General features: G+C 43.5%; 1 protein-coding gene across 5 annotated transcripts in view; it reads right to left on the bottom strand.

Annotated features, from left to right (window-relative positions):
* Positions 1 to 25,102, bottom strand: part of elmo1 (engulfment and cell motility 1 (ced-12 homolog, C. elegans)) — a 339,660-nt gene that overhangs the window by 82,448 nt on the left and 232,110 nt on the right. For all 5 annotated transcript variants that reach the window (XM_069907380.1, XM_069907390.1, XM_069907389.1 and 2 more), the window contains one exon: positions 18,888 to 19,024. In XM_069907380.1, the coding sequence (XP_069763481.1) occupies positions 18,888 to 19,024 (137 nt within the window). The remainder of the gene's footprint in view (positions 1 to 18,887; positions 19,025 to 25,102) is intronic.

Genomic DNA, 25,102 nt, shown 5'->3' with positions numbered 1-25,102 from the left:
CAAAGTTTATGGGCCCCCTTCCCTGTGAAGCAGTCAGGTTTTTGGTTTCTCTTCTGTAATGACTACGTTAAAAAAAAAATGTTACGAGATGAAGAGAAAACAAGGATTTGACTTAAATGTGCTGCAGTCCCCATGGGGATGGGAAGTGGTGGTGGTGGTGGGGGTTGCATTGAGAATGGCTGGTTCAGGCTGTTGGTTCTCCTTTAAATCTTCAATTAGACTCCAGGACTTTGGCTCCAAATCCAGGCAGACATTTCCATGTTGCACTGAGGCTCCATCTTTCCAATGAGTAAATTATACAGCTGGTGGATATGAGGCATTCTTTGAAAAGGGACGTTTGAGATATTCTCCCATGTCTTGATAAATAATTATCCTTCCTTTTCTGCCTACAACAGATTTCCTGTGCATATATTTCATTGCATTTGTAGATTACTGTTGTGGGAAAATGGGCTACTGCATTTAACATGTCAGCGTTGCAGTTAATGAGATACTTTCGTAGTGATAAAGTGCTTTAGGACATCTTGGAGTTATGAAAGACGCTACATTAATTTAAATCATTCCGTCTTATGGAACCCAAAGGCCCATATCTGTACCCTCACAAAAGCTGGACGAGTGATTGATCAGAAATGCAGGGGTGGGTGGGGGTTCATATCCAAGACACCAACGGCGCAATAAAGTCTCATTTGAATTCTGCTCTGCTAAATTGTTTGCCAACTTTCTGCAGCTGAGTTCCTGCTCTTCACCCCATCTATTGTTTCTCGATACCCCTATGCTGACATTTGACACATACCAAAGTCCCCCTTGATACATGAAATATAGAGGGAATTGAAAGCAATGTTGAAATTAATCTGATAGAAACAGAACAGTTGTGTTAGATGCAGTGAAAAGGGTACCGGGGAAATAGTAACTGCTTTGTATTTATATATATATATATATATATATATCACAAAATTAATATTTATAGCTGAACTTACAAATTGATAATAAAGATTTAGCTACTGGCCTACAAAATTATTTAGTATCCATATAAGAATCTTAATATATAATAATCTTTCTGCCAACCAGCAGAAAGGTGCTTAGAGGAATTCCTCACAGTTTCCCTCAGTTCGCCCAAAGTTTATCCCACACCATCTGTTCCTTTTATAAATGTAAACCTTTATGTCTGGTGATACTGATGCATGTCAATATGTGCTCAAGGACTGGGAAGACCAGACAAATGCTACTCCAAGCTGAAGTAGTCATCTTGGCACTGATGAATGCTCAAAGTAGCTTTCTTTGGCGTATGCAACCACAAATATGGAAGTTTTAGCAAGTAGCAAAATGCTCTTAAATGCAAGTGTCCATAAATGCAATAGTGCTGTGAAAATTTTCATCAACTCAGAATTTTCCTGCACCTCTGATGTTAAGTCATGTGTTTTATTTCTGGTACATCTGCTCTCCTCTCTTTTGCTCTTTCCCAAAACATTTCCCTTGTTCTAACCAATATCTCCATATTCCAACAATTCATCCACCACAATTCCCAGATGTGATTTGTTTCTGAGGTTGATCTAATTCCCGGCATCTTCACCAAAACTCACTCCTCTTCTTCTTCAGCTTCTGGCACACCTGCCTTTTATCTCCAAGGTCCCATGCACACTTTTCAAATGAAGCAGTCTTTCACTTCCAATTTACTATTCACCACACACACAGTGTGGGGAAGCCTATGCTGAACGCCTGGATTCAGACCACAGGGACGTTCAAGTTTCCTGTCCCTTGTCACTTTAATTTTCCAGTGCACTCACATTCTGATCCCGGTTCTTGGCCTCTTGTGTTGTTTCAAAGAAGCTGACATCACACTGAGGGAGAGCAGATTACATTCTGCAGCCTTGGGCTCAACGGCTTTAAAGAACAAGAAGTTCCAGAACTTTTAATTCAGGTGATCAAAGTCACACTATTTATCTTTGGTAATATCACAGCCACTTTGTTCTGGGATATTTGTGGCTTTTTTACATTACACCTGCTGTGTAAAATCCACCGATAAGAAATGGGCGGGGGGGAGGTCATTCCAGTCCTGGCTTTTTTTCTGGTAGCAGAGGTAGTAAGAACTCTAGAACAACGTATGTGTAAAAGGGCAATCCAGCATTCCTGTAAGGATGTGTATGTGTGCTGTAATTTTTTAAATGTATTTACTAGGACAAAACATGCAAGTAGGACAACAAGAAAAATCTTTTTAATAATAATACCGCTGCTCCACTTTCTCCCAGCAGCCGGAATTATACAACAAAGGTAAAAGGCAGAGTCGATTTGGCTGACCGTGAGTAGTTCATGAGGAAATACCTGAAGAGCAGGGGTTTAGCCCATCTTGAATGTCTATTCATGCTCCCATAAATCCATAAGTCTGACACAAGCTGGAGATGAAATGGCTGGTGGTGAAATAGTGATGCACTCTCTACCAAGACTCACCGTTTCGTTAGGTGGGTGAAGCACTGATGTGCTGGGAGGAGAATGAAAGATGATTTAATTCATAAGTTCATGGTTTTGACAGGACAGATGTGGGGTGGCTGTTGCTCTTTCAAAATAGGGCTTGATCATTCATGAATGAGATAAAAAGTATGTATCAAGGGGAAGTGAAGCTGGAACACTACAGAAGGAGCGTGTGAATGCTCAATTACTGAATATATTCAAGACAGTCACTGACAGACCTTCAGATATTAAGGGAGAGGAGATCAGTGTTAGGGAATGGCATTGTGTTAAAAGACCAGTCCCCACACTGATCCCACTGCCCTGCTCTCAGCTGTCCCCAGGTGTCTCTAGTCACCTTGTGCTGTGACCAAGCTGGTCGATGGGTTTGCCTCAGTTCAACAGTCTGAAGCCTGCTCCCCCTGACAGCCCAGCATACACCCCCAATGATAGATAAGGATTATTTAAGGTGGAAAGAAAAAGTTTGAAATCCACTGGAATAGATCAATACTTGCAGATTTTCCCATGCTCTTTTATAAATTGTGCACGTTTTTATTGTGACTATATTTTCCCATGGTCTTTTATAAACTGTGCGTGTTTTATTCCCGCTACGCTTTTCCCACACTCTTGTATTAATTGTTGTAAGTTAATAAAAGTAATGTTTGATTGCAAACCCTTGTGTCCAGACTCGTTTCTCTCGAATCTGACACTTTCTCAATGCAACAATGACCAGTGTGGGGACCTGCAACGGGCCACCGGGAGAGTCTCCCAATAGTCCCCAGCAATAGATAGCGGTGATGTTAGTGAGCTGCGCAGCGAAGATGGTCACTGTCGGCATTACTCACCATTATCATCCTAATGTCAACTTTGCATATGAGACTGGGGGAATATTTTTGAGCCATTTTTGGGAAAAGAAATGGGTCTAACCTGCTGTTAAATATGGCATGTTATACATGACTAGACGCCGATGCTGAGTTGTGAAACGTCCCGCCTCTTTTGCTCCCAGCTTGCTGTGTAAAAAGACACACTGACCCGGCATTCCCCCATCAGTTCTACTTTTTGGTTTTTTTCTTGTCCGATTCGGACCTTCACTCCTTTTAATCATTTAAATTCCCCAACGAGAGCCTTTCTTTTGCTTTCTGTCACTCCCAATATCCACTGCTACTATAAAACTTCATTTTATTTCCACTGTGAATGTAAGGTCATCCACCTCAAACATCAACTCGATTTCTCTCCTCACAGATGCCACCTGACCTGCTCTAGGCAATATTATCCAATTAAGGACATTAAACAAGAGTCTGTATTTCCTCTCGAGCGGACAGAAAGGATCCCATGATATCCCCGACCCCAAAACACACCTGCCAAAGAGGAGCAAAGGCATGGTTATAATATTTTAAACAACATTTACCCCTGAGCCAACATCTCCAAAGCAGATCAACCAGTGCTTTCGTTTTTTTCCATTTGGAGGGTGGGGGGGGGGGGGGGGTACAACTATGTTTCCCATGCTTTATTACAAAACAGTGATTACATTTCAAGATCACTTTGTTGGCCAAACTTCTGAAAGGGACTTTATATTTCCAAGTTTGCTTTTTTTTCTGTGAATTACTATTCAATGACTAGTTGGTGTTTTTATGGTTCTACGACAAGGTTAGCATAGCGGTTAGCGCCATGCTGTTACGGCGCTAGCGATCAGGACTTGGGTTCGAATCCCACACTGCCTATATGGAGTTGGTACGTTCTCCCTGTGTCTGTGTGGGCTTTCCCCAGGGGCTCCAGTTTCCTCCCACCCTTCGAAACATACCGGGGGGGGGGGGGGGGGGAGAAGAGTGTAGGTTAATTGGGTGTAATTGCACAGCATGGGCTCGTGGGCCGAAATGGCCTGTTACCGTGGCTGCATGTCTAAATTTGATTTTAAAAATTTAAATTTAAAATCGAGCTTTGTGCTCAGCAATGCAGATTTTCTGACTCACAGCCTCTTTTAACTCACCTACCAGATGGCAGTGTATCAAATGTGATGATTCTACAAATGGACGGGCTGCGAAGACTAGAAATCGTGACAATAATTTCTTTCCCTTCTCTCTCAGCCTTCAAACAGGAACTATCCAACCTGCTATTCTCCATCCCACAGCAGTCGCCCTGATGTTGCTTAAGTCCGTTTCAAAACAAGAACATTTCTTCTTTCCATGACCAGGATATTGTCAGGACTGGGGGAGCAGGTAGATAAGCTGGGTCTTTAGTCCCCAGAATATAGGAGACCGAGAGAACGACCTTATGGATGTTTATAATACAGGTCGAGAACCTCTTATCCAAAATGCATGGGACCACAGGTGTTTCAGATTTTGGATTTTTTCGGATTTTGGAATCTTCTGTTTTTGGTAACTAAGCATCAGTGGAAATCCTGTATCAGCTGTTAAACAACAACAACAAACGATGACAGGCTTTCAGTCTCCACCGACAATGTTGTGCTTCGATCAAAAGGTTACAGTAGACTGTATTTTATTTTTTCATTGCAGTAATGTTGCTAATCATGTAACACTCAAACATGCCATATTAGGTGGAGATGATTTCAGATTTCACATAAAAATAATGTTTTGTACTTACCAAAAAAAAACTTGATCTCTGCTTGCAAAAATAGATAAATGCAACACCAAATACTAGAAATTCTGCTGGACGACTTTTTAAAATGTTTCCTCCAGAGTCATCACAGAGAGTAATGCATGTAGGTCTGACGGTGATGATGGTAGGTCTGGCGGTGACAATGGTAGGCCTGGCGATGACAATGGTAGGTCTGGCAGTGATGACGGTATGTTTGGCGGTGACGACGGTAGGTCTGGTGGTGACGACGGTAGGCCTGGCGGTGACAATTATAGGTCTGGTGGTGATGATGGTAGGTCTGGTGGTGACAATTGTAGGTCTGGTGGTGATGATGGTAGGTCTGGCGGTGACAATGGTAGGTCTGGCAGCGATGATGGTTGGTCTGATGGTGATCATGGTTGGTCTGGTGGTGACGAAGGTTGGCAACAAACTGGCGCCAACAGAGCGTCAGAGCCCCATATGGGCAAGTGAGGTCAGGCATGGAATTTTCCACTTGTGGTCTCATGTCGGCACTCAAAAGATTTTTGGATAAGGAGCACTCAACCTGCATCATGCCGGGCATGGATGTAGTGAATGCTCACAGTCTATTTTCCAGGTTAGATAATGCTCAAATTAGAGGCCACAGGTTTAGGGAGAGAGGGGAGATTTGAGAGGCACCTTAGGAACAATATTTTCACTCAAAGGGTGATATATATTTGGAATGAGCTGCCAGAGGAAGTAAGAGAATTGGGTACAACATTCAAAAGACACTTGGACAGGTATAATAAAGCCCCACATCCAAGCATTTTGGACCAAAAAAAAGAACTGCAGAAAATAAATAGGTAAAAAAATCTGAAAGTTTTAAAATGGAGCTGCCTAGCAGTTAGTCCGCCAATCACGCCACATACAGTCTCAAGCGACCGGAAAATTCACTTATCTGGCATCTACCAATCCCCATAGGTGTCCTATACCAGGGGTTTTACTGTATATGGATCGGAAAGGTTGAGAAAGATATGCACAAAATACAGGCAAATAGGACTGGCCCAGAATACCCACTTGGTTGGCAAGGCAAGGGCCTATTCTGTTCCATAAAACTTTTAAGAAAAATAACTAACATTTTCCAATGGATAATTTTGTTTTGGTGAAAGCAAACTGTTTTTCCAATGGACAAATATCCTGGGCTTTGAAGCTATGAGACAGTGCTAACTTTCCTTGAGCAAGTTCATGTGCATTCATTTACAGGTATGCACCACTTACCGTCCATTCGGGCAATGTCCGACTGCATATACATCCATGGTCCCATAATTATTCAGCTACTGCGAGCAAGTCCGCAGCAATTTAGATAAAGCAATAGCTAGCTATAGGAAATTGTACATTGTATATCCAAACTGATCCCACTGCCCCGCTCTCTCCCCACAGCCCTGTTTCAGACCCAACTCATCCCACTGCCCCGCTCTCTCCATACCCCTGTATCAGTCCCAACTAATCCCACTCCTCTACTCCCTCCCCACAATCCTGTATCAGCCCCAACTAATCCCACTGCTCCGCCCTCTCCCCCCCCAGCCCTGTATCAGTCCCAACTCATCCCACTGTCCCATTCTCTCCCCACAGCCCTATATCAGTCCCATCTAATCTCACTGCCCCGCTCTCTCCCCACAGCCCCATCTTGGTCCCCACTCTGGTCTCACTGCCCCGCTCTCTCCTTATAGCCCCATGTTAGTCCCCATACTGGCCCCACTGTCCTGCTTTCTCCCCACACACCCCTGTCGGACCCCACACTGATCCCACTGTCCCGCTCTCTCCCTACTGCCCCGCGTTAGTCATCACACTGGTCCCTCTGCCCTGCTCTCTCCCCACACTCCCATGTTGGACCCCACACTGATCCCACTGCCCCGTTCTCTCCATTCAGCCTCGTGTCAGACCCCACACTGATCCCTACCTACAAATAAAAAAGTTTACAGGTACACTACAGTATCCCATTAGCTTTACTAAGTAAATAATAAGGTGCTCGCACAATGTCCAAAACACCAAATACCCAATTGCACAGAATGTATCGTGGACATTGTCACTCTCATGGTTGTAAAAGAGAATGGAATCCATTATTTTGTTTAGGAAAGACTTGGTGGATTCTGATGAAGATTTAACTATGGATCTCAAACATGGATAGGCAAAGTATTATAGACATAAAATATGGGACAAAAAATAAGAAGGTGATGAGAACTACAGCAAATGGAAAGGATAATGGAACCAATTACAGAGCTCCCTCAAACTGTGACTGTTTGGATAAACTGAGTGTCCTCCTGACGCACTGCAGGATTCTCCATTTTCTTGTGTGAGCTTCAAGGAGTTTGTGTCCTTCAGGACCAGAAGGAACAAGTCTTTACCCATCAATTGTGGACAATTTGTTTCTTGGTTTGTGGCGATTACATGATAAACATGTTGGCATTTCCAACAATTTGGAACTGTGGCTGATTATACAAATGCCGAATTTTACATTTCTAAAATTCCCATTATATTCTCAGGAAACTCTGTGGGCTTTGGAAGAAGTTTCAGGTGCATCAGCAACAACAACTTAGTCAAATTGTAAGTTTGAATTTTGTTGCAGTGAACTTTTAAAAGAAAAATATGAAACTAAAATACATGGCAAAACTTCTCAAGTGCAAGTCCATTAATATCTCATTAACTAGTGCATCGTAAATAAAATATAAACAATTAACTCAAATCTAACAAATCAAGTACATAACAAAGTGCTGGAGACACGTCGCATCGTAAAAGACAAGGAGGAGAGCTTCTTCGGGTGGGCATTCCTTTGAAGAGGCTGAGTTTCCCCAGCACATTTTTGTGGACTGCACTTGATTGCAGCATCTGCCGATTATATTATATACCTCAGAATAAATCAAAATTTGTTTCATTCACACAAAAGGTTGAAAAAAAATCAAACATTGCTAACAATTGATAATTTATTACTGTCCCATGGAAGCAATCTTTTTTAAAAAATTATAAGCAATTTTTTGCACACTATCAGTTATCAAAACTGACCAATAAATGCCTTGAGTTGTATTTTTTTAAATTCCCTGATCAACCTTTTTATTTACACATCAATTAAATATTCTGATAAAATCTCAGGTCTCCCCTTCCTCTAGGATCGGAGTCGGATCTTTGACACAAGCTGTGATGTGTGAAGATGTTGTTGTCTGCCAACTAAAACAACAACATTGCAGGACCCTGTGCCATGACAACCGGGTTAACAGAGTCGTGACAACCATCAAAAGGAGCTGATGCAAAGAATGTGTTTTGTGGCCTTCTACTTTCCTTCCAAACTACAAAATCAATGTGGAAATGAAATGATCCCTGTGTTAAGAGGGTTAATGATAATGAAAGTGGAGTTTGCCCTCCAGCCTTGGTCAATACCAGCTGCTCTGACTGGCTATTTAAAGGTGAGAAGAATATCTTTTTACGAGCATTCAAGAAATGGCAGGTTCACTCAAGAGCATGTGCGCACTGGGAGATCTTAGAGCAAGACACTAAACGCATCATGTAATTATACCAAAAAGACTAAATAAAAGCTTGAATTAAGCATGTCAACAAGCCTCTTTTATGATCCAAATAAGTGAATGGATATTTTAAGGTAAAAGTCAATGGATATAGTTTCGATGGACTACCAGAAATAACTCGAAAATCCTTCAGACTTTTGATCATCAAAGTTAAAGGTAAATTATTAACATGAGTAAGAAATTTCTTGAGTAAAATTAGACAGTGTATGAATAATGGGAACATACACTATTTGGCCGTATGAAATGACTTATAACCAACAAAGATCCATATTAGAGCTGCAACTACTTTGCACCATGTCAAAAGTAACTTTGAAAATGAAATAGTTGTGTATGGAAAAAAACGTGGCCTCTCTTTCTGTCTGGAATGTGTGTATTGCGGGTGGTCATGTGCCCTGTGTGTCTGAAACTTATTCAGAAGTTGCATCACCTGTCAATCAAGGCTGGACTCTAGCCACCCATTAATGCACTCTTTGCCGTTGGCTAATTTTAATCACCTAGGATCACTATTGGCTAGAGGCTCATATTAGCACTGTATATGACACCAGGGCACAGTACATTCTTTCTCTCTGCCTCGTGGTCCAAGCTCCACGCCATTTCGCCAATGTGGACATCGCTGGAAATGTCATGGGTAAGGTGTGCATTACACTGTGAAAGGTCGGTACTTGCAGAGAACCGCAACCCCTTTGGTCAGGGAATCATGAGTGTGTGTAAGACTCCCTGTTTGTATTGTGTGAGCAGGTTGAGTATAGGTTTACCGTTGTCGGAGTCCAACCAAAGTCCGAGGTGAATGACTATATCGTCGCTTTAGTGGAATAGCAATTGAGTACCGTTTAACATTGTTTGTTTCCCGTGTGTTAATAAAAGGTGCAAGTGATTGTAACATTTGTGTCCAGACTTGCCTCTCTGTGAACGCAGCGAACCTGATACACTTCTCAACCTGGTCTTACTCCTATCTTGCTTAAAGATGCGAAAACCTTCAACACATCAGCCATTATACTTCCTGGGAGTAAGTCTTGTGCATTATGAGAGTGAAGAAATATCACATTCTGATTGCAGCTAAACATTGCTAAAATTTCTCTACAGGTCCCAGCTGACCAATGGAAATCCTGTGAGAAATTAACTTTTTTTATCTGAAGTATTCAAGATTTAAGACTCCTTCATTGTCACCTAATAGCGAAGAACATGTAATATTACACAAGATGGCTTACTGCCTGCCTTGCAACACACAGAGTCCCCATTAGGGTCACTACAATGCTTTATGGACATAGATTCAAGGTGAGAGGGGAAACCTTAAGTGGGATCTGCAAGGCATGTTTTGTTTATATTCAGAGTGTGGTTGGGGCCGGAAAGGCACAGCAGGGGAGGAGGTGATGGTGGAAGCAGATACAAAAATGACTTTAATAAGCATGTAAGCATGAGGATGGAGGGATAAGGATCATGGACAGAGAAATGGGATTAGTTTAATGTCAGGTCCGGTTGGCGTAGTGGATAGCGTAACTCTGTTACAGCGCCAGTGATCGGAACTGGGGTTGGAAACCCACGCTGTCTGTAAGGAATTTGTACGTTTTTCCGAGTCTGCGTGGGTTTTCCGGGGGGGGGGGGCTCCAGTTCCCTCCCACGTACCAGGGGTTGTAGGTCAATTGGGCGGCACAAGCTCGTGGACCGAAATGGCCTGATTCTGTCCTGTATGGCAAAAATAAATTTAAGAATGGTTGGTGCTGAAGGGGCAATTTCTGTACGACATTCAACCATGCTGTAAAATATGCAGGAAATCCAAAAGCATTTTAGGTCAGAGGCTACGAAATTCCCAGTGTCCCAGATACTGAATTTCATGGCGACGGTTAATCAGCGCAATTAAAACAAGAAAGAAAACCCCCACCTTGGTTGCCAAGTTAATGGATCAAAATCAAACTTCAAAACCAATTAACACATTTGAATGGGATAGATGTAAATTTAAATGTGACTTCACAGTCATTTCAATCAAATGAACCATTGGAGGGTCCAAAAATCAGGATGCATTCATTTTAAAAGCAGGACAGTTCTAAGTAATTCCCCAAATGGAAAGTAATATCAGACTTCAGATTGACTTTGGCAATTAATATGCACGTTTTTGGGATTAATGCAATAGCGAGGGAATTTTCAGTCATTTATTTTCCGGTTACACCACCTTTTCTTTTGAATGATCAGTCATTTTCCATTACGATATATAATAAGACATTTCAAGCTGCCATTCAACACTGTGGACTACATGCTCACTGAGGGGCCAGCAGTGCAGAGGGTCAAGAACTTCAAATTCCTGGGTGTCAACAGCTCCGAGGATCTGTCCTGGAGCCTCCATGTCGACGCAATCATGAAGAAGGCCTCACCAGCAGCTGCACTTTGTGAGAAGCTTGAGGAAACCCCGAAGGTCACCAAAGACTCTCGAAAACATCTACAGGTTTGCGGTGGAGAGCATTCTGGCTGGATGAATCACTGCCTGGTATGGAGGCACCAACTCTCAGGACGAGAATAAACTCCAGTGAGTTGTTAACTCAGCCTGCGACATCACAGGCACCAGACTTCACTCCATCAAGGACATGGACAAGAGGCGGTGTCTTAAAAAAGCAGCATCTATACTCACAGACTGAAATGCCAGTCAATGAAGAAACCGAAGGCTGTGAAGTTAACCAGAAATCATGGCTTTTATTGGTAGAAACTTAGTAATATAATAATGAATGATAATGGGCGCATACACAGTCATACCCAAGGGGAGTGTCTTCAGTGATAGAGATAATACACGTCCAATGTCAGGAGAGCAGACTAAGCACAGCGAAAGACTGAGAGCATGACACAGATTCATCACAAGGACCCACACCACACAGGCCGTGCCCTCTTCACTCTGCTACCATTGGGAAAATGGTACAGGAGTCTGAATAGGTGCACTCAGTGGCACAAGGACAGCTTCTTTCCCGCTGCCATCAGATTCCTGAATGATCAATGAACCAAAGACACTGCCTGACTTTGACTTTTCGTGCACTAATTGTTTACATTTTGTAATGTGGTTTATATGAATGTTCACACTGTGAGTTGCTCCAAAACAACATATTTTGTGATGTTCATGACCATAAATTCTGCTTCTGAAATATTCTGCAGCTCACGCAGAGACATATTCAAGGCTTGAATGACCAAGTTGAGCATTTTACAAAAATAATGCAGGCAGCAAATGTGTAACTTAACTCTGCTCAAAGGGAAAAGGAGTTAAGGAAACTGTTCACAAATTTACGTTGGTCAGGAAACTCAGCAGAATTATTAGTAGAGAATAAGACACACGGGATCACTAGTCACCTTGGGAAAATACACATCCAACCATGGCAGCTGTGGAATTTGGATTCAGGTGAAAAATCTGGATTTATCACCAGTAATGATGACCACACAAAATTAGAAATTTATCCTTGTTTCATCAGGTTTGTTAATTTTCTTCAGGGGGAAAAGAGCTGCCCTCCTGGGGTATTTGTGATTCAAAGGCCAAACATTGGGGATCTCTTAGATGGCCTCCGCAACGGCAGAGCAATCCCGCCAGTTCAAGGGCAATAAATATCCATATTATTTATCCAAAACATGAATAGGTGCTCAATAAGCATGTGTAACATTTATTGTTTGTCTGTATGTGTATGGCATCTGGTTGCGTGTTTGCATGTTATACAATGAAGGCAGGAGAACGCTGTTTCGCCGGGTTGTACTTGTGCAATCAGATGACAATGAACTTGGCTTGTACAGACTTCAGATTTTACACTGCGAGAGGAGTCAAATGGAGAGTCCATCAATTGAAAGTGAACTAACTGGCAGGCACAGTACTCCACGGACTGTGGCACGCATTATATGCTGTTTTACAAACCGGGTAACCCGCTGTGCATTATCTCTGTAAACACTCCATAATAGAACATTATTTACACGTGGAATATAAAATTGAGCATCAACTGGTTCTACATTAAAATTTATTTTTAATCACCTGAATGGAATTACTGACAATCTGTTTTGCCTCATTAACTTTGATATCCATCAGAAACCCACCTTGAAATCCGGGATGCCTTTCACGTGCCAACAGCTTTGCTTTCATCTGAATGGCGACTGTAGATACGGCCTGATTTTGTTCTCTTCGACCAAGAACCCATTCCTTCAAGTCAGAGCCTAACTGGAGGTCATTTAGCTTTGGGGCCACGATGTGTGCGTTTTCGTGGATTCATCTTCCCAAGCTCATTTTTCTTTTTCCTTCCCTCACGAGTGGATGAGTCGCCCACCTCTAACTCTCTGGCTGTGGCACGGTGGCCAGTTTCGTCTGCTCTCGTAACTATTTTCCGTTTGAAGTTAGCGGTGTAAGATCTGCGTTTGACCCCTCGTATTGTCAAAATGACTCTCGATCTCAAAGGCAATATGTGCGGAGCTCAAAATGCGAGGGCCTTTTGGATGATGGTTGATGAGGCTCAATCAGATATGGGTGATCACAATACAGGCTGATAATGTCACCTGTGCATGTATCGCTTTGTGACTTTTATAGAGTATGTTATGAAGGTTCTGGACAGGACCGACTAATACTAAATGCGCAGTATATGCGTGCACGCTATACAAGAACTTTTTAACATAATTTCAGATTTTCCGCGCGTTTTGTGCGCGTTAATTGCAAGTGAGCGCTATGCGAATGAAAATATGGTAGTTGCAAGGCTAACGATGTTAGAGGTCCTACCGATAGGCCACAAGACAAAATCCTTATCCTCGTCCAATGGCAGATTACAGAGTCGGGCATTTCTTACTCCGAGGAATATAACTTGTCATTTGTAATCTTCCCCTAAAATCAATGTTACAATCCCAGTGCAAAGGAAGTCCTAAAACTGTTCCAAATCCCCATTGTTCCTTAAAGGATTCAAAACATTTATAGCAACATTATATGCAAACGAGGCAAATTCAAATGTTAAAGAAGTTTTAAGCATTTTTTTAAACCACAAAATTATCTTTAAAAATTTTCTCTGTGCAACTATCTTTGTACGTTTGTGTGCTTCTCCCTTTCAAAATGTAATGGAAACACTTAAAAGATCCATTAAACGGGGGAGTCACAACATTGGGGAGATGAGGTACAGTGACTTTTGTTCATTATTTCTGAAGGCTTACTGATGTGGAGTATTTAAGGGATTTCTTTCTCAATCCAGTGTACTTTGTCTCAGACGAGTTCCTCGATGTGAGGGGAACAACAGTAGTTTTAATCGGCTCCTTGGAGCGACATTAAACTATTACAGATCAATATGCAATAGCCATCGAACAGCTAGCTCCAGTGGCTGCATGAAAATATAATCTGAAGACTATGCAGCATACTTAAGTGTCATAAACTGCTTTACAAGTGCAACGCGTGCCAGAATTTGACTCCAAGGCACAACAGCAGATGGCAGAAATATAAAAAAAGAAAACATGGTGGAAACAGGCCTGGTAGCATGTGTGGAGAGGGAAAGAGTAAATATTTTAGACAAAAGGCCTAATTTCCTGAATACACCTGAGACTGTCTGATGTCAGAAGCTAAGCGGCTCAGGCCTGGTCAGTACTTGGAGGGGATACCGCCTAGGAACACGAGGTGCTATAGGTTTCTGTGAGGGGTGCTGGACAAGTGGCGACTCTCTGTCTGCCTTACAGTAGACAGACAAAGTTAAAGAATTTCATGTACGTTACATTCTAAATGTAGTAGTATGTTCTAGTGGGCCGCAAAGGAGATGCAAAATGACCGACGAGCCCGGTGACCGCACAGACCTGGGGGTGACACTGGTTGTCATCCCAGGTAACTTCCCGCCCGGCGGGAAGACGGGAATAGTGGCACAAACAGCAGCCAATCCCAGGCCAGCGCTCTGATGATGTGGTGCCCTGACGTCAGTGCCTGGGGCCCATATAAACATGATGGCCAGTGCAATAAACCACTCTTGATTTCAAGGCTTTGGTGGGCATGTCGTTCTTCTCCATGCCCGTGTAGCGCGAATGCTACAAAGCAACAATAACGAAACCTTTACCTTTTACTTGAAATGTTAGCTTGGTTTCTCTTTCCACAGATGCTGCCTGACATGCTGAGCATCACCAAGTATCCAGTGCTATGTCAGAATTCTAGCATCTACATTGTTTTTTTTGCCTTTTAAAAAGTGGGGAGCTCAACAGATGATTAAAGGATTAAGGAATGTGGTCGACAAATCAGAAACGATACTGGAAAGGTATCACTGGAGTGAAACGCAAAAGTCTGTAGATGCTGCGACTGGAGTAAAAACACAGAAATGCCGGAGGAGCTCAGCAGGTCACACAGGAGCCCCTTTTAAAATTGCAGCATCTGGGACGCCCTCCTGGGACCTGGGTGCGATTACTGGGGCAAAGGTGCTGGAAGCTCCTTTTAAAGTTGTGATAGTACAGACCTATCACCAATGTATAGAGTTGCAGTATCTAGAGTGTAATGCCTGTGCTTACAGCGATTGGCTGAGAGCTTAGCCACGCCTACTGTCTGGGCCTTAAAGGGTTGTGTCCCTAGCCAGGTCGGATCATTCGGACTGATCGGCCACCTGTGAAGAGCTCCTATCTTTTGCTAATAAAAGCCTTGGTTTGGATCAAGAAGTCTTTGGTTCTTTCGACGAGCTCTACAAAAGTGCAGGGGGATCTACCCATTAAATCGCCAATCCGGCGATTTAAGAGGGATTCCACCCACACAATGACATATCATGTACTCACCGGAAGTACTGCCAGATGTCCGGATGCTGGCTGTCCGGTGATGCACGCGTGCAAGCGGTGACATCACCGGAATAAACATATCTCTCACTTTCGTTTCCAAATCGCCCATGGATGCGACCTAGGTCAGATTAACTGGGTTCTCTGACTATCCCTGAGGTAGGTCAGGGACCCAGTTGGATTCCGATGGGGTTGACCAGGTCGGGCCCTTTCTGCTGTGTAACTGCAGGGGAAACCCTATTTTACATGGCAGTTTGAAAGGGTCTAGTGTCCATCAAAGGTAAATATATGTAATCAACGAGAGTTCACTGGAAGGGTGAGCAAACCTGAGGCAAGGAGAGATCAGATCTGCGGCACTGCGGCTATCTGACAGGATGTCATGGAGGGAGGACACAGAGAAATGAGGCAGAGGGCGGAATAAATGACAGGAACAGGAATTTTAAAGCACATTCCTTTTGTTCTTTAAGTATCTGTCAGCCAAGCAAGACACACACAATCAAGTTCCTGTCACTGTTAAAAGCAGCAGGTATTGTTTTTCCCACCACTATAATTGTGTCATTGCACTCCATTGGAAAGGAAAAGGCAATCAACCAAGAGCGGCAGACAGATTTGAGTATGTAAATAATGATTCTTTGTAACAATTATACAGTCTTAGTAGGCCCTTTCAAACTGCCGTGTGAAATGGGGTTAATTGTTCGGTGAGTGCCCCAATTACGCGACTGCTTGAAAGGGTCCGACCCGGTCAACCCCGTCGGAATCCAACCGGGCCCCTAGCCTACCTCAGAGGTAATCGGGGAACCCAGTTAAGCTTACCTGGGTTGCGTCCACAGGAGATTGGAAAACAAAAATGGCCAAACCGCTTATTCCGGTGACGTCAGCGCTTGCGTCACCGGGCAGCCAGCACCCGAACATCTGGCGGTTCTTCTGGTGAGTGCATGACACGCCGTTGCAGGGACGGGATCACCTTTAAGTCGCCGGGTTGGCGATTTAATGGGTTAATCCCTCTGCGGTTTGAAAGGTCCTCGCAGCACGTTTGCCCCAGTAATTGCACCCAGGCCCAGGTGCTGCAGTTTAAAAGGGGCTCGTGAGACTCTGTTATGGGCTCCACGTACAATTTTGGCCTCCTTACCCAATAAAGATATTGAAGGAGTGCAGCAAAAAAAAAGCACCAGCTTGGTTCCTAGTCTGGCAGCATTGGCTGAAGTGGGGAGATCAAGTTGAGCATTACAGCACAGTACACGCCCTTCAGCCCTCCATGTTATGCTGACCCATGATTTCTACCAAAAAAATACTAAACCCTTCCTACCTTGTAACCCTCTATTTTTCTTCCATCCGTGCACCTGTCTAAGAGCCTCTTAAATGCCCCTAATGTTTCAGCCTTCACCACCATCCCTGTCAAGGCATTCCAGGTCCCCATAACTTGCAGTGTGAAAAAAAAACACCCTCGATGTCTCCCCTAAACTTCCCTCCCTTCACTTTGTTTGCTATTCCTGGCCTGGGAAACAGGCACAGCCTGTCTACCCTATCTATGCCTCTCATAATCTTGTAGACTTCTATCAAGTCACCTCTCATGCTTCTACATTCCAAAGAGAAAAGTCCCAGCTCTGCTAACCTTGCCTCAGAAGACGTATTTTCCAATCCAGGCAACATCCTGGTAAATCGCCTCTGCACCCTCTTCACAGCTTCCACATCCTTCCTGTAATTCTGTAAGTGTGGTCTCACCAGAGATTTATAGAGATTTATAGAATTGCAACATGACCTCTCAATTCGTGACCTCAGTCCCCCTATTAATGAAGCCCAGCATCCCATAGGCCAGGGGTGGCCAAATTTGTTGAATGCAAAAGCCACATATGATAAACTTCAAATGTTTGAGAACTGCAAGACAGCTTATCGCAAGCCACACCCACTAAAACTATCATTGTGAGCACCTGCTTGTATGATTCCTGCCACAGCCAACACATTTCCACAGGCCGCGCACATGTCAAAGAGCCGCATGTGGCTCGTGAGCCACAGTTAGACCACCCCTGTCAAAGGCCTTTTTACTTCTCCTTATCAACCTGAGCGTAAACATTGAGAAATGTATTAATTTGAACTCTAAGGTCCCTCTCTTCCTCATGGTTAAGTAACCGGCCATTAACCCTGTACTCAGCCTTCAGCTTTGACCTTCCAAAATGTATCACCTCACACTCATCAGGATTGAACTCCATCTGCCACTTTCCCACCCAACTCTGCATCCTTTCATAACCTACGACAGCCTTCAGTTCCATCTACAAATCTTCCAATCTCCGCAAACTTACCGACCCAAACTTCCGCTTCTTCATCGAGGTCATTTAGAAAAATCACAAAGAGCAGGGGTCCCAGAATAGTTCCCTGTGAAACTCCACTAGTTACTGACCTCCAGGGAGAACACTTTCCATTCACTACTACCCTCTGTTTTCCACCTACAAGCCAATTTTTAATCCACACAGCCAAGGTTCCATGGATCCCATGCCTCACAACTTTCCAAACGAGTCTCCCATGGGAGATCTTGCCAAAAGCCTTTACTAAAATCCATATAGACTCCATCTACCACCCTACCTTCATCCATTTCTTTTGTTACCTCCTCAAAAATTTAGGCTCCTAAAGTACGACCTCCCTCTCACAAAGTCATGCTGACTATCCCTGAGTAGACTGAACTTCTCCAAATGCTCATAAATCCTCTCCTTAAGAATCCTCTCCAATGGTTTGCACACCACTGACATAAGACTTATCACACTACAATTCCCAGGATTCTCCTTATAACCTTTTTTTTAACAAGGGGACTACATTTGCCATTCTCCAATCTTCTGGCTCCTCCGCTGTGTCCAAGGAGGACGCAAAGATGTTCGTCAACGCGCCAACTATCTCTTTCCTCCCTTCCCACAGCAACCGGGGTGTAATGCACCCTGCCCCAGGGACATATTAACATTAATGATTTTAAGAAGATCCAACACTTCTTCTTCCTTAATCTCAACGTCATCCAGCATATAAGCCTATTCTATTATGACCTCACCCTGATCCATGCCCTTTTCTCTGGGGAATACTGTTGCAAAGAACTCATTGGGGACCTCCCCAACCTCCACCTATTGCCTCTTTATCTTTAAGTGGCCCCACCTTCACTCTTGTCATCCTTCCATTCTTCACGTATGCACATAACGCCTTGGGATTCTCCTTAAATTTGCCAAGGGCCTTCTCATGCCCCCTTCAATCTCTCCTAAGTTCCTTCCTGGCTACCACATACTTCTCATAAGCCCTTCCTACTTCCTCAATCTAATGTCTGCCTCCTTCTTCCTCTTAACTTAGCTGCTTCACCAATTTTGATAACCACGGTTCCCTTTTCCTCCCATTTTTTTCCTGTCTTTTTTTTTGCACTACCAATAAGTGGTAATTCTGCCTCGCCCACGGGAAAAATAATTGGATGTAAAGGATGTCATGTATGCACTCTGACAGTAAATCTGAAATCTGAACAGTAACTGGTGAGTTTACGTGATATTTAACTGCAAGATCATCCTATATTGAAAGGAAATTAATCAGAAACCATGATGTTCTCATATTGCACTCTAGCAACGTGGAAGCACTAACCTTATTGAAGTCTTCAGATGTGGCTCTCATTTCTTTCCAGGTCTTATTCAACAGTTGGATACAGATGCAGAAAAACTCCTCAAATGATCGGTCATGTGTGAAAAACATGGGATGGAACTCGTTGCAGGTGTCACTCGCTGCGGGGCAATAGAGAAAGCAGATGTTAGTGAATGGGAGGGAGCTGCAGAGAAGAGAACAGAAGAGGGGAGGGGATTGATGAGAATTAAAGAGGCCAAATGAAGAGAAATGAGGGGAGGTAGCGTTAAAGTGGGGAGGGCGGGATTGAAGTAAAAACACAGAGATGCTGGAAAAACTTGCTGGGTCCATAGGAGGTAAAGGTAAGTATAACCGATCCTTAGGGCCTGATCCCTTCTTCGAGGTAGGGATTCCTTTAAGGGATGGGATTTAAAATAAGATATCAAACATGACAGGAGATCAAAGAGAGTTTTGGAGACAAGTATAATTTAGGAGTGAGGAGGCAGATGGAAAGGGATGAGCATTGATTAAGGGTAGAGAGAGGGATGTGGAGAAGAAAGGCACTGAAGAGCGAGAATGAAAACATTTTACACTCACAGTTTAAAAATTTGGCTATGGATGTTAATGTACTTGCCAACACTGATTCCTCAAGTGAAAACACACTCTACCAAAGTGGTAGCAAATGCCAAATCTCTCAAAACACATCCTTGTAGATGGGGTTATTTAGCAAGCAGTAAGTGCAACTCCCAGCCAACTCGAGAAGATCAAATCTCCCCATTACTTATTGCAGTGAACTGGGATTCACTGGCGGTATGTTGTATTGATGGCTGGCTCCGCCCCCATCTCCCCAAATATAACCCGGGTTTCCCGCCTAAACCCTGAGCCCTTCTGAAGACCCTACCCTCAGTTATAAGCTAATAAAAGCGTACATTCTCCTTCCAGTTGTGAGAGCTTTTATTCACGCTACACTTATTAATAGATTTGAAGCAGCTTGCTCGTCCTTTCCTTATGATTTAAAACTTAGCTTTATCTTGGACCCATTACCTGCGGTGGCTAAGTCAGCCACATTCCAGTTTTATCAGGCATGATTCTTCTGGTGCTTTTTATTTTTACTGGCTGATTTATTTTTCAAAAATGTTGATAATATCTCCTGGCGTGTGTGGTCTGGATTTCAGAGGACATCCATGCCAAAGGATAGCCACGGCATAAATTTGCCAAGACCATAAACCCCCGCAGCCAGCAGGACACAACTAATTGTCACCTTTTGTGTGCAGCGGTTGAAAACAGTCCGTTTAGCAAGTTTACATTCTTGACAGAAGAGAGTACGTAGCATGTTGCAATCTTTTTCGACCATCTACTATGTGATCGGCTGGCCTGAAAGGTTACCTCGCATGAGATGTAGGGCAAGCTAGCCTTTTGAATACAGAATTGGCTTGGCAGCTGGAGACAGAGTTTGGTAGTGGTAGTAGTACTTAAAAACACAACATTGGAGAAGCTCAGCAGGTCAAACAATGTTTTTTATATAGTAACGATAAAAATACAAAACTAACACTTTGGGCTTGAGCCCTTCATCAAGGTATGGAAAAATGTCAACAGGCATTAAAAATGAAGCGTATGGGTGGTAACAAAGGCATAAGTGGAAAAGGGAGGGAGGAGACAGCAGCAAGCAAGGGGAGGAGAGTTGGCTAAGTGAATAGAGAGGGAAGGGGGGTGGAGAGCTGACAGGGGGAAGGGAAGGGAAAGGGAGAGCAGGTTAGCAGAAACTGGAAAAGTCAATGTTAATGGCATCCGGCTGGAGTGAACTCAGACAGAAAATCAGGTGTTGTTCCTCCAATTTACGGGTGGTCTTGGTGGGATAGTGCACATGGCCATGGACAGACAGGTGAGCGTGACACAGACCTGAACTGGTTGGCCACTGGGTGGCCTCTGTCACTGTTGCAGACAGAGCAAAGGTCCTCAGAGAAGGCCACAAAGGGCACACCGGATGCAGTAAAATAATCCTGTGGTTAACGCAATGCTGGAGAAACTCAGCAGGTCAAACAGTGTCCTTTAAAAATAGCAAAGGTGGTAGTGGTGGACTGTTTTCAGATTGGAGGCCTGAACCAGTGGTGTACCATAAGGACTGGTGCTTATCATGTTTATCATTTATATTAACAACTTGGATGAGAAGGTAGCAAATTTCCAGATCTCTGAGACTAAAATTGGTGAAAAGTGCACAATGAGGAGATTACGTCGAAGATTATAATGAGATCTTGATCAACTGAGCCACTAGGCAGGTAGAATTTAATTTGGATAATTCCAGGTTATTTGTGTACATTTTGGTTTGACCATGTAGAAATTACAGCACTTTTTATACATAGTCCCCTCATTTCAAGCCACCATAATGTTTGGGACATTTGGCTTCACAGGTCTTTGTGAGAACTCAGGTATGTTTAATTGCTTCATTGGTGCAGATATAAGAGGAGCTGGGGTTGCTTCTGAGCTTTTGATCAGCTTTGGAGCCTGTAGTTGCCATTTTTCAACATGAGGACCAGAGTTGTGCCAATGAAAGTCAAAGAAGCCACTATAAGGTTGAAAAACAAGAATAAACCAGTAAGAGATATCACCCAAACTTTAGGATTACCAAAATCAGCTGTCTGGAACATCATCAAGAAGAAAGAGTGTACTGGTGAGCTCAGTAATCACAAAGGGACTGGTAGGCCAAGGAAGATCTCCACTGCTGATGACCGAAGAATTCTCATCATAATGAAGAAAAGTCCCCAAATGCCTGTCCGACAGATCAGAAAAACTCTTCGGGAGGCAGGTGTGGATGTGTCAATGGCTGCTGTCTGCAGAAGACTTCATGAACAGAAGTGCAGAGGCTACACTGCAAGATGCCAACTATCAGTTAACTACAAAAACAGGATGGCCAGATTACAGTTTGCCAAGAAGTATTTAAAAGAGCCTGCAGAATTCTTGAAAAATGTCTTGTGGACAGATGAGACCAAAATTAACCTGAATCAAACTGATGGCAAGAGCAAAGTCTGAAGGCATAAAGGAACTGCCCAAGACCCAAAGCATATTTGTGAAACGTGGTGGTGGGGATGTTCTGACCTGGGCATGTATGGCTGCCACAGGTACTGGCGCACATACTTTCATTGATGATGTAACTGCTGATGGCAGCAGCAAAATTAATTCTGAGGTGTGTAGAAACATCTTATCTGCTCAATTTTGAGAAAATGCCTCCAAATTCATGGATCGCACTTCATCCTAGAGCAAGACATTGATCCCAAATATTACTGCTAAAGCAACAAAGGAGTTTCTCAAAGCTAAAAACTGGAAAATTCTTGAATGGCCAAGTCAATCACCTGATCTAAATCCAATTGAGCAGATCATCCAATAAGTTGAAGAGGAAACTTAAGGGGACAGGCCCCCAAAACAAGCAGGAGCTGAAGATGGCTGCAGTAGAGGCCTGGCAGAGCAACATCAGAGAAGTTATCTGCACCTGATGATGTCTGTGAATCATAGACTTCAAGCTGTCATTGCATGCATGGAATATACAACAAAGTACGAAATGTGGTTACGTTAATATACATATCATTGCAATATCCCAAATATTATGGTGCCCTGAAATGAGGAGACTGTATAAAAAGTGCTGTAATTTCTACATGGTCAAATGTCTATAAATAGCAGTAACCTTGAATCACCTTGAATGTGCACTTTAATCACGTGTGAATTGTTTGATTGCAAATTTAAAACTGTGTGCAAGGGACAAATAAAGGGAAAAAAGTGTCTTTCTCCCAAACATTATGGAGGGCCCTGCTGTCGTTTTGAAGGGTTACGGTGATCTCACTGCCCAGGGGAAGAAGCCCTTTCTCAGCCTGGTGGTCTGACTCTGATACTCCTGTATCTCTTTCCCGATGGGAGTAGACGAAAGATGTGCGCAGGGTGGTAGGGGTCTCAAACAATTTTGTGCGCCCTCTGCAGACAACAATCCCGGGAGATAATGTTGATGGAGGTGGTGGGGGGTGGGAGAGGGGAGATGATCCTCTCTGCCTCTCCTATGATCCTGTGGATTGATCTTTGATCCATTTCTCTCCGGCAACTGTACCCCACTGTGATACAGTTGGGCAGGACGCTCTCAATAGAGCTGCTGTAGAAAGTGGACATAATGGTGGCCAGTACCATTGGCTGCCTCAGTCTTCTCAGGAAGTGCAGTCACAGTTGCACCTTCCTGACAAGTAAGGAGATGCTGTGTGTCCAGGATAGGTGTCTTGTTAAGTGGACTCTCTCCACTACCAAGTTATTAATATGCAGACAAGGATTCCAGAACATGATGGATACATTGGCTCTCCTTGAGATGGTTCAAGATAGTACCTCCAACCATACATGGAACGTAAGAGAGAGCTTGCCTCAGACTTCCATCCCCTAAGAAGATAAGAAGACAAAACGACCTGATTCAGTGTGTAAAAGTACATGACGCATTTATCTTGTTTATTTTCCTTTGTGTGAAGACATTGTTTTATGGTTTTATTGTATTGTATATGTTGAATATTTATTGGTTTTGGAGGGGGGTGGGAAGGGGGGAGGGAGGGAAGGGGGGAAAAAATGGAGAAAATGCCACTGTGTATATTTAATGAGAAACCTTTGTACATATTTTGGTTGATATGGTTCACAGTATGAAAAATAACATTTTTTAAAAAAAGATAGTACCTCTAATCCTCCATCAGTGCAGCATACCTTCAACAGCCGTGTCATGAAAGATTTTGTACTCAAGTATTCTGGAACAGAGTTTGAACCCACAACCTTCTGAGTCAGGGCTGAAAATAGTCCCATTGAGTCAGGCTAACAAAATTCCATGTGAGCCATGGAGATTGATCAGCCCACACCTCTAGCTTCCTTGCTCTGTTTCATTGCTGTAAACATTAGATGCTGGTCCAAAATCCTGCGATCATGTGAAAACTGCTCAGAACACTGTTGAGATGCCAACAACCCCAAGATGACCAGATCAAACTAGACTTCGTCTATTTTCATGATTCATTTCCAAGACTATGTTTAAGATTATTTTATTGTCATGCACTAAAACAGAAAATGTAGCAGAGAACATCCCAAAGGAGGACATGATCATAGGTTCCCATCTTCTGGACCTCCATCCCACAGGATGGTGAAGGTTCCATTCAGTCAGTTTGTGGGGTTTGATACGAGGATACCCCACTCCTCAGAAAGGAACAGCATGTGCGTGGATGGATTTGGGTGAGTAAGGGGTTGCACAGGTCCAGGCCCACCATCTCGACACCACCCCCCCACCCAGCAGCATGGTGAGGTCCAAGATGGTGGGGGGGAAGTTCTGATGCAGTGAATGGCCACTCGTCGGAGTGCTACTGGCACTATGTAACCCAGTATTACCTGTCGGGTGGTTGGCGACTAAACCAGCTCCCCCACCAGGCTTGCCTAGTGCAGAGGGTGGCTAGATATCCTGCAAGATGAAAAAGAAGACCTGTCAAAGGGCGGACGAACCCTCTCGTAGGGTCAACGGCCGTCTAGCAAATACGTGCTGTGAACTGTGGAAAGGACATCCCTTCCATCGAAGCTTAGTTATATGTACAAAGTGTTTGCATTTTTTTTGCAAAACCGTTTAAATATTAATATATTTTTAAAACACAGTGTGTGTGTGTGTGTGTGTGTGTGTGTGTGTGTGTGTGTGTGTGTGTGTGTGTGTGGTAACCTATGACCATGTCCTCCGGAATGACCTGGACCCACTTCCATTCGTATATCTTCACCAAAGGTCAATGGCAGATGCCATCTCAGAAGTCCTTTCTTGCAGTTAGCATTTTGAGGAAAATATGAAGAAAACACTAAAATCTAAGGTGTCTGAGGAGATGCGGAATGTCCTAATGCAGTACACATGAAGTTTAGGAAGCAAAAATCAGGAAGGATTATATGGTAGCCAGGAAGAAAGGACAAGAGGTCTAGAAGGGGGCACAAGAAGGCCTTGGAAAGTAGGAATAAGGAAAACCCTAAGGTGTTCTACGGGCATGTGAAGAACAGACGGGTGACTAAAGTGAAGGTAGAGGCACAAGGATAAAGGAGGGAACGTGCTTAGAGGCAGGGGAGGTAGGGGAGTGTTCACCAGAGAGAAGGACCTAGGTCAATGTGAAGTCAGTATAGATCAGACTTACACACTGATGCATGTTGAGGTTAAGAAAGAAGAAGAGCTGGATCTTCTTAAAAACATCAGGGTTGTTAAGACCCCAAGACTG

The sequence above is a fragment of the Narcine bancroftii genome, chromosome 1 (genome assembly GCF_036971445.1).
Source record: "Narcine bancroftii isolate sNarBan1 chromosome 1, sNarBan1.hap1, whole genome shotgun sequence".
Taxonomy (NCBI): Eukaryota; Metazoa; Chordata; class Chondrichthyes; order Torpediniformes; family Narcinidae; genus Narcine; species Narcine bancroftii.
The sequence above is the reverse complement of the archived record's forward strand: the minus strand, read 5'-3'. Positions and strand labels throughout refer to the sequence as shown.